At 34.9% G+C, this 13,487-nt stretch overlaps 1 protein-coding gene across 1 annotated transcript; it reads right to left on the bottom strand.

Moving 5' to 3' along the window:
• Positions 1-8,506: 8,506 nt before the first annotated feature.
• Positions 8,507-9,326, bottom strand: LOC129257169 (homeobox protein LOX2-like). Its single transcript, XM_064095986.1, has 2 exons — positions 9,317-9,326; positions 8,507-8,991 (listed from the first exon to the last, which is right to left on the bottom strand). The coding sequence occupies exons 1-2, from the start codon at positions 9,324-9,326 to the stop codon at positions 8,507-8,509; spliced, it is 495 nt and encodes a 164-aa protein (XP_063952056.1).
• Positions 9,327-13,487: the final 4,161 nt, after the last annotated feature.

Genomic DNA, 13,487 nt, shown 5'->3' with positions numbered 1-13,487 from the left:
CTTATCATTTAAAAATTATATTTAACTCCCTTTCTTTCTGTAACTGAATTGTGAACCCCCCCCCCCCCTCCCTCTCTCTCCCTTGCATGTCTTGCATTTTGGGTAATAGCATGTTAACGTAATGGAAATGTCCAATCAAACTTCAACGACGTCTTACTGTAAGAAAACCACAAAGTATGCTGTTTAGCAGTCTCTATGTGCGTGGGTGTACATTGGAACAGAAATAGAAATAATATGAATGTGAATTGGCATTATCAACATCCTAGCCAAGGCATATTTCACAGCAAAATCTGGACTTTGATGCCTTTGTATATGAGTAGCTAAGGCGCAAGATAGAAAATATACAAGGAAAAAGTGCCCTGTTTGTGTCATCCCTTCAGTAAGAGAGATGGAGAGAGAGAGAGGGGGAGGGGGAAGGGGGGTGGGGGTAGGGATAAAAGTTAAAGGAGAGGATGAAAGAGAAGACAGAAAAGGTTGTTTCCAAGAAGATGGACAATGAATAAGAAAGCGAAGGGGGCGTTACCAGGAAGGATTTGTCTTCCTTCTTGCTTTCTGTACGAGCAAATTTATTATAAATTCATCTACATGTTGATTAATCCGTGAATGGCGATTATCGATCATGTAGCTTATTTGAATTCCGTAACTTATCAAAAGGTACATGTACATCGCTCAACCATTGGTCATATGGTAGATGAATGATAAAATGCATGTAATGATTCTTTTCCGATTGCACTTTACGTCCCTTCGGTTGATTAGCTTATCATTAAATCACCGATCCAGTCTCATACTGTAAACATATTTTGTAAATATTTCCATTCATAAAAATTCATTTCCTTCTCTGAATGTGATTGCTATCCCCTTGGATTATTACTACACGTTCGTGCCAGAACCTTTTCAGTTCAACTGCACGCCTGTTGGTTTTCCATTATGACGTACATGAAGGTACTGGCTGAAAATTCCACTACTATGGAAAAAATCTTCTTGGTATGAGATACTGTAGTTGTCTGTTTGAAAGCCTCTTTTCGGTCGGATGACCGTACGTTCAACGGCTCGACGCCACAGTTGCCCCTCCGAAGGCTCGGTCGAGTGGGTTATGCGAGCACTGCAGGGTCTGACAGGGAAAATAATGAAAAAGAGGAGAGGTAAATCGGAGTATAAAGAGAGTGGAATAGATGGGGTATGTGAAGAGAAAGGCGCTAGGGGGGGGGGGGGTTGGGTTGTGGGTCACAGTAACATAAATAAATTATAATGGGAGGGACGCGACGAGCACACATATTATTTCTGCTTGCATGCAGGTATTGTCCTTTAGGTGTAGGTATATCTAATATTTCATTCGTTATCATATTTCTTCTTTCGTTTGCTTTGCCATATAAATGTTCTGCCTATACTACTCCTTCATCACTCAAACGGTTGTTTCTTTTCCCTTAGGCCTGTTTCTTTTCTCACCCATCTAGGACGTTTTTTTAAATATATCTTTCCCTGGCCCTGCGAAGCAAATCCATGTGACCTATCCCTCTTTTCTTTTGTTTTCTCTCTCCCTTAATTCTATCTATCTTTATACACCCCTCTCTCTCTCAAATATGTCACCCCCTCTCTCTCTTTCTTTATTTCCTTCTCTATCACCATCCCTTCTATCTCTCTCCTCTACTTTTCACGTCTCCTTTCCCTTTGGCTCTCCTTCTTTTCATCCTTTTCATTTTCCCCAACCTCTCCATCTTTTTTACTCCCGCTTTGCTGTTTAGTTTATATTCCAATTATTTTTGTTCGCATACGTTGATCTTTGCAGCAATACAATAACAGATCAACATGCATGAAGCGTTTTTTAAAGGGATGAAATGCGAATTTTCGTTCTGCTTTGATAACTCCGTTTATAGCAGTGATAGATGGGTACATGCAGCTGGACATTGTATTCTATAAAGGCAACACCCTTTACTCTAAAAAGGATTGGGTAAAATTTACACAAAATTGGGTAGAAATTAGGGAACATGCATGTTTTAAGGGTAAATATCATCGCAACATTGCGTGAAATTTACACCCAGCAAACGTGCATGTTCACATTTTACCGAATATTGGGTACACTTTTTTTCGAGTGTTATAAAAATGTGGATATTGATTTCTGATTTAATATATTAAATTAATGTGAAATGTAGAATGATTAGGATTGGGCTGTGTGTCAGATTAAGCCTCTGAATGTTTTAAAAGGTACAGTACTGCGGGAAAATGATACAGAAGAAAAAAAATCAATTTATTTACGGGCCCCAGTTATCTCCACGAATTCGCCTTCTAAAAAATGGTAGTGCTCTTTTGCAAACTTGTCATTCTAGACGACAGAAACGTTAAGACAAATGATACCAGTACCATAATATTGTCAACTGACTTGAATTATTTCATTTACGATGTAATGCGTTTATTTTAAACCGTTTAAACGATGGCGATAAATGTTAAATAATGTAATTTTAATGTTTTTGTTCATTTTTATATGTGACGATAGAAGAATTTGCATTCCAAGAATTCAGTAAAAGTTTCATATAAGTCGGATTAAAAATTACAAAGTGACATAAATTTTGACGATCATATCTTGAAACAATAAAACATAGACCTCGACCATTTGGTATTCTTTTAGATTTTTTGAATAATCATCCTTATAGTTATTCTGATGCGAGTTCTCTAGATCTTCCTCTCTCTCTTGTATATATATATATATATATATATATATATATATATATATATATACAAGATACCTATTTGTCATATTCATTGTGTCTGTAGTCTAGTATTTGTATTTTTGTGTTCTTTATATTATCTTTACCCCATCCCTTTCCCGTAATGTTCGTCTATACATGTATAGTCATTTATTCCAATGCACGTCTTCACCTTCACTCGATGTCTCATATGTAATTGGGGTAGTCATTCATTCTATCCGCCCTTCGTCATCTTTCATTCTTCTCCCTTCATGTCTAAGTCCCGAGCCCAACTTGGCTAAGGTAAAGGACAATAAATGTTTATATCATATATTTTGTCTCCCGTCGTTTCTAAATTTCTGAATGAGATACCCCTCCCAACCACATTTCGTTTTCCGTGTTTTATTCGGAAATTCAAAGAGCAGACTCAAACGTATTTACGCATAAAGCGCGGCCTGCACTCTCCAAACGAATTTCCAATAATTATAGGTCTATTTTCTCATCCCCGACTGTCTCTCACTCTCCGTTTCTATTTCTCTCCCACTTTCCGTGCCTTTCATATCTCGTCTGTTGTCTACTGTAAATCATGTCCTCTCTTTTTCTATTTCTGTAACCCTCTCTGCCATCACATCCCTACCCCGTCCCGTCAAATAACTCCCTCTCACCGTTTCTCTCTACCACTCACGCTTCCTATTTCATTGAGAATCCCGGTGGCGCCAGTAAAAATTGCTTCATAAGTGGTATATTGCACTGTGTGGCGTACACGGGCTTGACCCCGCTTCCACCAATCCGCACACAGAGCACGGGCACTTTGCACAACGCTCATCCGCTGTAACCTTTCTATCATTTCCACACACAAACACACATACCGTCTACGCACGCCGTCTAAAGCACGCGGATACCAAGAACTAATACACCGCCATTCCCACAAATTATATATTCAACGTTTTTGAGGGGGAACTCAAGATTTTTAGTCTAACGAGTTTCTTTCAGTTAATATTGTAAATTGAGAGATAGATGACAAGGAGCACTGTCTTTGTTTTCAATTAAGGCTGTTTTTATTACCTACACAGGGAGCGCCTTCCCATTCTTGGCGTTAAATAATCATGCATTTTCTACCAACTGTCTGATTAGGGATGTAAAACTGTCACGTTCTCTTCAACTCCCTTTTTCCATCTTCTTTTTTTTTAATGTTCCTTTATCTCAAATTATTCATTTCTGTAATCCATTAAGAAAGCCAGAACACTAAGTGCCATGAAACTTTTGATAATCTAAGTTAGTTTGTATAAATATTCTTATTGGGGTTATAATCTTGAAGATGCTTTGTATCATAGATATAAAATTTATATCACCGTGGGGGTGATCATAGGATTATGATGCTCATTCTGTAATGTATGCGTGAATTGTAATTTGAAATTTCTTTCGAATTTCAATGTTCGAATCCTTGAAGTGGTACTCCATGCTGAAAATAGCACGATTTGAACAGATAAAGAAAAAACAAACAAAACGCCGAAAATTTGTTCAAATTCAGACAAGGAGTAATGAAGTTACGACATTTAAAAGATTTGTTTTATTTCGGTAAAATAGATCTATGCATGTCTTTATGAATATTCAATGAGCAAATTGATGATGTCACATCCCCTATTGTTTTTTTTTTATTATTTAAATTTATATTCATTCAAATTTGTCCTCCAAGAATTAAAACACAATGATTGAAAACTGTTTAAATGTATTATTTAATCATTACTGTAACTTAATTTATTAGAGGGGAAACATACCATACCCACATGTATGAAAACATGAAATGATTATGATTTCATGTAATACCATAAGAAAAGGGAAAGCGGGGACACGACCATCATTAGCCCATCTAATGAATATTCATGAAGATGTGCATATTATTGTTTTCACAAAATATTGCTTGATAAAACTTGAAAATTTAAGAACTTCATTTTTCATCATCAGATTTTAATGACATTTTCAGCATTTTGCTTGGCAAATTTTACTTTATTTACTTAGATAATATTATTCTACACCCGGAGTACCCTTAAAGCATAGTGCTTGATCTCAGCTTACATTTTGATTTTAAACAATATTACATATTGGGACACACAAAAATCGTGCATGAGCGAATACGGTACACTGTGCTTTAAAATATTTTACCAAACGACTAGTTGTCTAAATATCTAATTTCCATGTTTAAAGGAGAATGAAACTCTTGGAGCAAGTTAGCTTTTGTGAAAGCAGAAAAATCAAAGAATAAGATCAACAAAAGTTTGAGTAAAATAGGACTAGCAATAGAAGAGTTATGAGCATTTGAATGTCGAGATCACTAATGCTATGGAGATCCTCCCATTGGCAATGCGACCAAGATCTATGATGTCACAGATGAACAACTCTCCCCTTTTGGACACTGAAAATATACCCCAAAACATCTCTTTTTGCTCATTCTAATCATATGAAAAACGATTCATCAATGACATAATTTTGTGAAACCTCTGTACTTGTCCTCTCATAAAGAGAACACCTCACCTTGTGATAGACTCTATAAAAGTGAGAATATAAGTGAAATAAGTACTAAAGTAATGAGGGAGTTGTACGTGTGTGACATCACAGATCTTGGTCGCATTGCCAAAGGGAGGAACTACATGGCATTAGTGATCTCAATATTCAAATGCTCATAACTTTCTTATTATTCATTCAATCTTCCTCAAACTTTCAACAATATGTTTCTTTGATTTTTCTCTTTGATATGGATTCAGCTGGTTTTAAGGGTTTCATTCTCCTTTAATGAATTAGTGGAAGGGGAATGTGAAAAATGACACTTTCTTAATGCATTTTGTAATTTGAATAAAGTCAACATATTTAATTGCAATTAATTAAACAAAGATGCAATGGACAAAAAAGTTTTCAAATCTTTTTAAAGCAGTTGACTAATCTCGGTGGTGTAAATCACAATTTTTAAGTTATTTTTAAAGATGCTTAAAATTATGTTTCTGCCTAGAAAATGTAAATGCATCAACTTAATTTTAACACAGCTTGATTTATTTGGTGGCAAATCTATTGTTTTATATGCATATTTTCTCCCCCCCCCCAAAAAAAAAATACAATGCAAACTTTCAAACTCAACGCACAAAGAATGAAGTAAAAAAAAAATGGGATTGTCCTCCAAGTTCATATTGACGTGTTTATTTGCTTGGTATTGGTTTAAAAATCTATAGATTCAGTGACGAAAATGAAAAGCCATTGGGGTGATTGGTACGGACACCTATTGTATAAAAGTATTTGGTCAGCCTTTAGGCAGATTAGTTGTGTTTGGTTATTTTGCAGGATCATCTGTCTCCAATATCACAAAACAAACCCTTTTCAAAACACGATACAGTTAAACAAGGAATTTCTATTTACACACATTTATAAATGCATATATATCTTTTTTTCAAATGAGGAACATTTATAGAATTTATTTACTTTTCACTGTCTACTCTATTGTTATCAGGTGTTTTGAAAATCAGTAGAAACATGTGATATGGAAACAACACTATACTTTAATAATAATTAAAAACAGTCCCTACTCTTAACATAAAAAAATCTATTTCATTACGTTATGCGTGCAGCATTTTCATATCAATACGCTTTGAAAATCGCTAATTTAAATTAGTTCATTTATTTGTACAAACAGAAATATAATCTAATTGTGACAAGTCTGGCAATTCATTTAAATATAAAGTTAACTTGTAGAGGAAAAAATTATAGATATCGAAGAATGAGGTATATTCAGTTTCAATGACATCAATGAGAAAATACACACTATTGAATATTACGGATTTGAAGTAACACTTAACGACATATTAAAATACATCATTATCATATTCTTGACACACTCATAGAAAAAACAGTTTAGAAAGAAACTATTTGTCCACAGTTGCTAATGAATATAATATTGTATTAACTACACGAGTATCTTAATCTAGTATTTTGCTTTAGCATATTACATTGAAGGTTTATATCACGTCCCCACTTTTATGCGTATGCTGCATCCATTTGGATTTGATATAAAATGTAAATTGCCGCGAAGTGCATCAAGAAATACCTTTGAAGAAGAAAAAAATAATAATCTACGAGTGACACCAAACTTCAAACTTCGGTAAAGATAAACATTAATGAGTACGAAATACATATCAAAGAGCAAGTGGAATCGTGGAATACTTGGGGGAACATTCACTTCATAGAGCAGAGTCATTTTAAATTTGATATTATGTAGTAAGTATTCCAAAGCAATGATCGAGTAATTTCCAAGTTTCTATGGTCCTATTGATAGAGATTTATTTATTGGAGAAAAATAAAATGAAGCATCGCTGTAAGTGATATATTTTGAAACAGTTTATCGATTGACTATAATATCTAAATGACACTTTCTTATTTTTCATTTTTTATTGCAAAACGTTAAACTTGATTCTTAAAGCCAGCCGAGTGTTGTTTTTTTTACAATACAAACCCAGCTAGTGCACTTTTTAAAAACATGGTCCCTATCATGAAATCCCCAGAGAAGACTAAACAAAATAGGTAATGTGGCAACCTAGATTGTTCCTTAAAAATGAATATTCGTGCTTGCTTAGCAGTTGGATGATATAACCATAACTAAAACACCGAAAAATATTAACAAGGTAATTAATAACCAAACTGATATATTAGTTATTCCTTTACATCACTGTCCCTCTCCAACTACCATCATATTGGCATTTTTGTAAGATACGTAAGCTGAATTTAATATATCTTTTAAAACTGACCTGAAATCAATATTAATAGATATCAGTGTAAAGCGCATTCAATAACGTAAAGATCCATCTATACGTTAAAGAATTTTTTATACACAACCAAATATTAGAGTAGTACTTTAAAAAGTGAATATTTCATTTAGACTGACTCATATTTGCACCAGATTTTTGCAAATGTTGTAATGGTGCAAAATCAAAGTCTGTAGATTTCATCCATTACCATATATCATGTACATGTATATGTACATGAATATGTATGTTAATAAATGAAGATAATAGAACAGTGGGAACATAAAGGCACAATGTCAACAAAGACCACCCCCCAAAAATGGACGTCAGTTTCTTAACCACAAAAAGTGCAGAGAAAAAGAAGTGGGCTGTAAAGAGACCAGAACGTCCGTTTCATTTTACCATCAAAATATGTATTTAGAGACGGACTTTCATGTTTTAATCGACATACACAAGGCAACAAATTCGATAAAAGTAATTAATATAAAAGCATTGGGATGAAACGGTACAACTTTCAAGAAAGGGAAGTCGGTCCATGTACATTAAACGTGACCAACAATGGGATAAAATCCACAACGGAACAAATAAAGATATTTGACGCGATTACCATCAGCACTTAGGCGTAAACCAACGTTTTGTCACAGAAAGTGTGTTTCAATTGTCTAATCCTTCCATATTCACTTTCAAGCTTTCACGAGAAACGCACGAATACGCCTTGAACTATCAATTGGCACGTTTTTAGAAGATGGTAGAAGATGATTAACGTTTGTCTTCTTGTTGGTAATTAAACAATGTCTTACCATCCAGCGTATTCATTTGTTGCATAACCGAAACCAAGTAACATGAAGTAATGGTGCGTCCTGAACATCTTAAAAGTATTTTGAACCATGTCAGCACAATTGAAAAAAAAATAGTCTGTGTAGCTAATTACATGTGATACTGAGCTAACTCGTTCACACACAAACACACACGCACACGCACCTGCACAGTCTAAAAGAAAAAGGATTGTCCCAAAACAGAACTTTGATGACGACAGTTTCCTCATCGAAGTTGCGATTGATGACCAACGGATGGATGTGACGTATTAATCGCGATGGGTGATGGGTGGTGGTTGTGGTGGTGGTGATGATGTTGATGATGGGGATGTTGTTGCTGCTGTTGATGTTGTGATGTACTCGACTGCGACATCGTTGTCGCAGACGATGACGACGATGTTGATGAGGTGGATGAGGTGGTGGATGAGGTATGTGACGAGCCATCAGTTGATTTCTTCTTCGCTGATTGGGTCTTTTCTTTTTCGTTAATTTTTTTCATCTTCATTCGTCTATTCTGGAACCAGATTTTGACCTGACGTTCCGTGAGATCGAGAGCCTGTGAGAGCTTGGAGCGTCGATCACGGGTCAAGTACATATTTGCTTGGAACTCCTTCTCTAGCTCGTAGATCTGTAACTTTGAGTATGGTCTTCGTTTCGTTCTTCGGGGGGTCGTTGTAAAGGTTGCAAGAAGACTACACGATGATGCACCTCCTGAAAATAAAAAGAAGACAAAAATACATAAGCGTTATTGCCTTAATGTCCGTTGGTCTATCACAAAACCAAATACTAACATGCATGTTATATAACAAACCCGTAAAATATATAAATATATACATGATATACATACCATTGGTTACCCATAAAGGATCGCATACTTTTCAAAATTCTACTTTTGGTTTATCATATAATCAATGGATCCGCACCCGATTACAACAAGTCTCTCATACACCACTATCAACATGCACGCACACTGAGATCATCCCAATCTAGTCTCTTACATATTCCACTATCTAAAAAAACCCAGGGGCGATCGAACCTTTGCTCATGCCGGACCAGCCCTGTGGAATTCACTACCACAGGAGCTGAATAACTCAAACTCTGCAACATCCTTCAAGGGCAACTTAAAATTGCATTTGTTCACCAGCAGGTACTATAGGTTTTAAGACAGACATTTTTCCTCATTTGTAATTTACCCTTTCTTGTACTTCTCTTAGTTCTCTTTACTTTTATGTTTTGCTCTCTTCCAAGCGTTGAACATGTAATCAAAATGGAAAAAGACGCTATATAAATTATATGTATTACTAATGAATGTTAACCTCCATATATGGTCAGTTGAATTTGAATCTTGTTATTTTCTTTGTCTCTAACAACCTTTTGTATCCTCTGCAAAAGATGTCATATGAATTACAGTCATCATCATCACCATCATTAACATCATCATCATCATTCTATTATAATGGTCATTATTATCATTATGATAATAATAATAATTATTATTATTATTATCATTATCAGTAGTAGAAGTAGTTGTAGTTGTAGTAGTGGTAGTAGTAGTAGTATATGCTTATTATCAGTAGTATTATTACTATCATTATTGGTATTATTATTATTATTATCATTATTATTATCATCATCATCATCATCATTATCCTTCTATAGTAAAACCACTTTTTGTGAAAGGAAACTACAAACATTAAACATATATTTCTAGGCCAATATATTTTGATGCCTTTTTACCTCCCTACCACTGTTTAATATTATCTTTCCTTTCTCTTCCTCTCTCTCTCTATTTTGATTTCTTTTTGTCTCGGAATTCTTTGTAGATCTATAAATATTGAGCTTAGTTATACCGCACATATTTCCTCGTCGTAATTGTGATTTCTGGAAGTTTCATTTTCTCTGAAAAACCTTATCTGTCTCGTCTTCCTCTTTCTTTCTTGATCTCTTAAGTTCTAACCATATACAGTATTCACTATGGGTGTTCAAGAGTCAAATCCGATAATTCATTTACGAAATGGAAGCAGTCGTTAAACAGAGACAAGTTTTCATTTATTTAGAAGAGTTTTCAAGGCAGCAGTCTGTTGGTCGACCCATGCACCATTCGGCGTTATAATAGTTCCATCCGCTCTTTGCCACGGTGTCACGGAGTACACCGCTTACAAAAATTACGCTTCAAATATTAATTTCTGAATTAATGGGAAAAGGCGATTCAGGCTTGGTAAAATATGGCTCCTGCCGTGACTAAAATGGGTCGTCGGGTATTATTATTAGAAAAAAAAAGCATTAAACAAAACATGAGAGGACGGGTACAGGCAAAAAATTGAACATGTTCATATAATTCCGCATACTGTATCATCACACAATTAACACAATTTCTTCCCAGAAAATACACCTTTGAGGCAAAAGTAGCCAAAAGAGTTTGAGGTAAAAAATTATATATGGAATCTTCATACATAGATTTCGAATGATAATGATACGATATCAAATTAGTGTTCAGTTTTTTTTAATGCAATGTCTGCATGTAGTTCATGATGTTATAAATTAAAGGGAGATATGCATGTTTGTTGAGTGAAATAACATGTAAACATAATGGTAAATGCTGTGTAAGTGTGCATGCGAGGGTTCACACATGAACTTATATTTTGCTTATTTTTTTCAGAGTAATGTGCATGTTCCTCACTACATAATGCATTATAATACCTAAATTCATCAGACTGAAAATCAATACATGTACATGTATTAAATTAGATGCATGGGGGTAAATCCAAAATTAGAGTGAGGAAAAGGCTGAGTTTTAAATCTACATGTAATAGATTACAAATTTAATCTGAATTTTGGATGAAATGACAGAGTACATAGTAGATTATCGTGAGTTGGAATGATTAGACAAAGTTAGTGACTTATCAAGAAAGAGCTAAAAAGTCAAATACAATGACAAAATATTGAAGTACTACGTACTTTAGATGTTTCGTGGTGTCATTCACTCTATAACGAGTTCAGTATGTCTGGGATTAAAACTGACTTTTTCAACATAATTTTGTTCCAATTTTTGTGCGCATAATGTCCCATATAACAGAGATAATGGAGAAAGCTCAAGGGAAAGATTTCATAGTTTCTTGGATTGCATGCTTGTCTACTGGTATTTTACTCCAAAGAAACACGACTGCTCTCAAAATGAAAATAAATACAGGTTTACAAGCCGCAGAGGTCTAAATACCCCCGTTTTATTCTTTGGTATTGTCTGGGGATGATTAATTAGGCTGTTTTTACAAGAAAAATAGCTCAATATAGAGAGGTGTCTTTATATCCTTGGCTGTTTATGAATACACACCATCATCTGTATTTGGGAGTTTACATACGCTAAAAAGAAGTGACAACCAACAAATATGCCCTTTTCTATAACTCATTGTGGACTAGGTATCCGAGTTTTTGTCACGAGCCGAGCCATTGGCGTTGAAGCACGCCGCCTGGCCCCGGGCGATACACGAGGGTTCCCCCGATCCGGTGCACAAGCAGGACGATACGTTTTTTGACATCTTTTCGCTGCTAGAAAGGATATCATAGAAAAGTCTAAAAAAATATCAAGCTTTGTAATAAGTATTGAGATAAATCTCAATAGGAGGACAATACCTTGGCACCGTCTGGTCTCTCACAAGCTCTATAGTTCAATTTGAAGAAAAATAGAGTCAGGTTCAATGACATGCCGGTTCTTGATCTGACTTTATCAGATTCACCTAGTGAATAGGTTAACAACCATAATTTCAAATATTGATAATGGTATCAATGCGGGGTGGCACACAAAAAGGGGTAGTTAATTTTGCTCAGCGTTTGGCCATGAGATTGTGAAGGTTCACAACTAGGAAAGCGTGGTTCTCCGAGCTCGTCTAGCAGATTATCGCACCAAAAGAAGAAAATAAGAAATAAAATGTTCAAAACCACATCATGAAGAATCATTTGTTTCAGCCAGTTTCTAACTTATCATGCTTATGGTGGTCTAGCAATTCAATGACATTTGTCAATCAAGGTGCGAATCACCAGATAATAATAAAATCATAATAATAACTATTTATCAATAATCATTCATATATAGGATACAATAATTTACTTTCTTCTCCTAGTTATACGTCTTCCTCTTCTGCTCCTTCTTCCTGTCATTTACCATTATCATGAATGTAATCACTATATAATCATTGTTGTTGTCAACATCTATCCTTCTTTTTTCCCTCCTCCTTCTTTTTATTTTGTTTCTTCTGCTTCTTCTTTTCTTCTTCTGCTGCTGCTTTTCTCCTTCTTTTTCCTCTTCTCCTTCTTTCCACTCCCTCTTCCTGTCATCATTATCATTATTGTTATTATTACTGTTATTCTTTTGAATATCATTCTTATTGTACCTTCATTATCATTAAACGTAAGTAGCAGCAACAGCAGCTGCAGTAATGATAAAAAGAAACAAATGATTGAGTCGTTTGAAAACAAAATATTTGATTGTTTCCTCTCTTCCCCCTTTCTATAACTTTTTCTTTCATTTTTACAAGTGGCCATCAAATGAAACTGAATCATGTCCAGTGGACTATACGAATATACCGTATTGACGATAAAAAGATATCGTGACAGACACATCCAGTTGGAGCAATAATAGCTACAAAATTGTGATTTTCCATTCATTAAGCTCATCAAAATGGCCTCGAAATAACAATAAACCTAGCTAGACAGCACAATAACAGCAGTTCAACACTCATCAATGACATGTAGGATTATCTGTATATACCCATCCCCCTCAAAGAATTAAACATCACTTGTGGGTGATCTGGCCTTAGGTTTCTTAAAACTCCAGGTCAGATTATTTTGAAAGACGTGTCATTAAATGATAAATAAAGTTTTGCTTGAAAATAGCATATATCTATGCTAATGCCAATATGGCATGGTGGGTACTCTGCAGGATGGATAGGAGTGCACTATAACTTGTTTTACATCGCTTTATTCTATGAAAAGCAATGAAGGAATAAAATAACAATACAGATACATTCTATACATTAAATAAGATAACAGTCCAAGACATGGTCACGTCATTACTGACGCAAGCAGGGCATATTGAACATTATTTACAATAAAATAAAGTACCGCAACAGTTACTAAAATGAAAAAAAAGTAGAATGAACTTAAGTTACTCATAAATGGAAAATTCGGATAACGTATTATTGTTATCGATT

This window comes from Lytechinus pictus, chromosome 3, assembly GCF_037042905.1.
Source record: "Lytechinus pictus isolate F3 Inbred chromosome 3, Lp3.0, whole genome shotgun sequence".
Lineage (NCBI taxonomy): Eukaryota > Metazoa > Echinodermata > Echinoidea > Temnopleuroida > Toxopneustidae > Lytechinus > Lytechinus pictus.
Note: the sequence above shows the minus strand (reverse complement) of the source record. Positions and strands in the feature narration are given on the sequence as shown.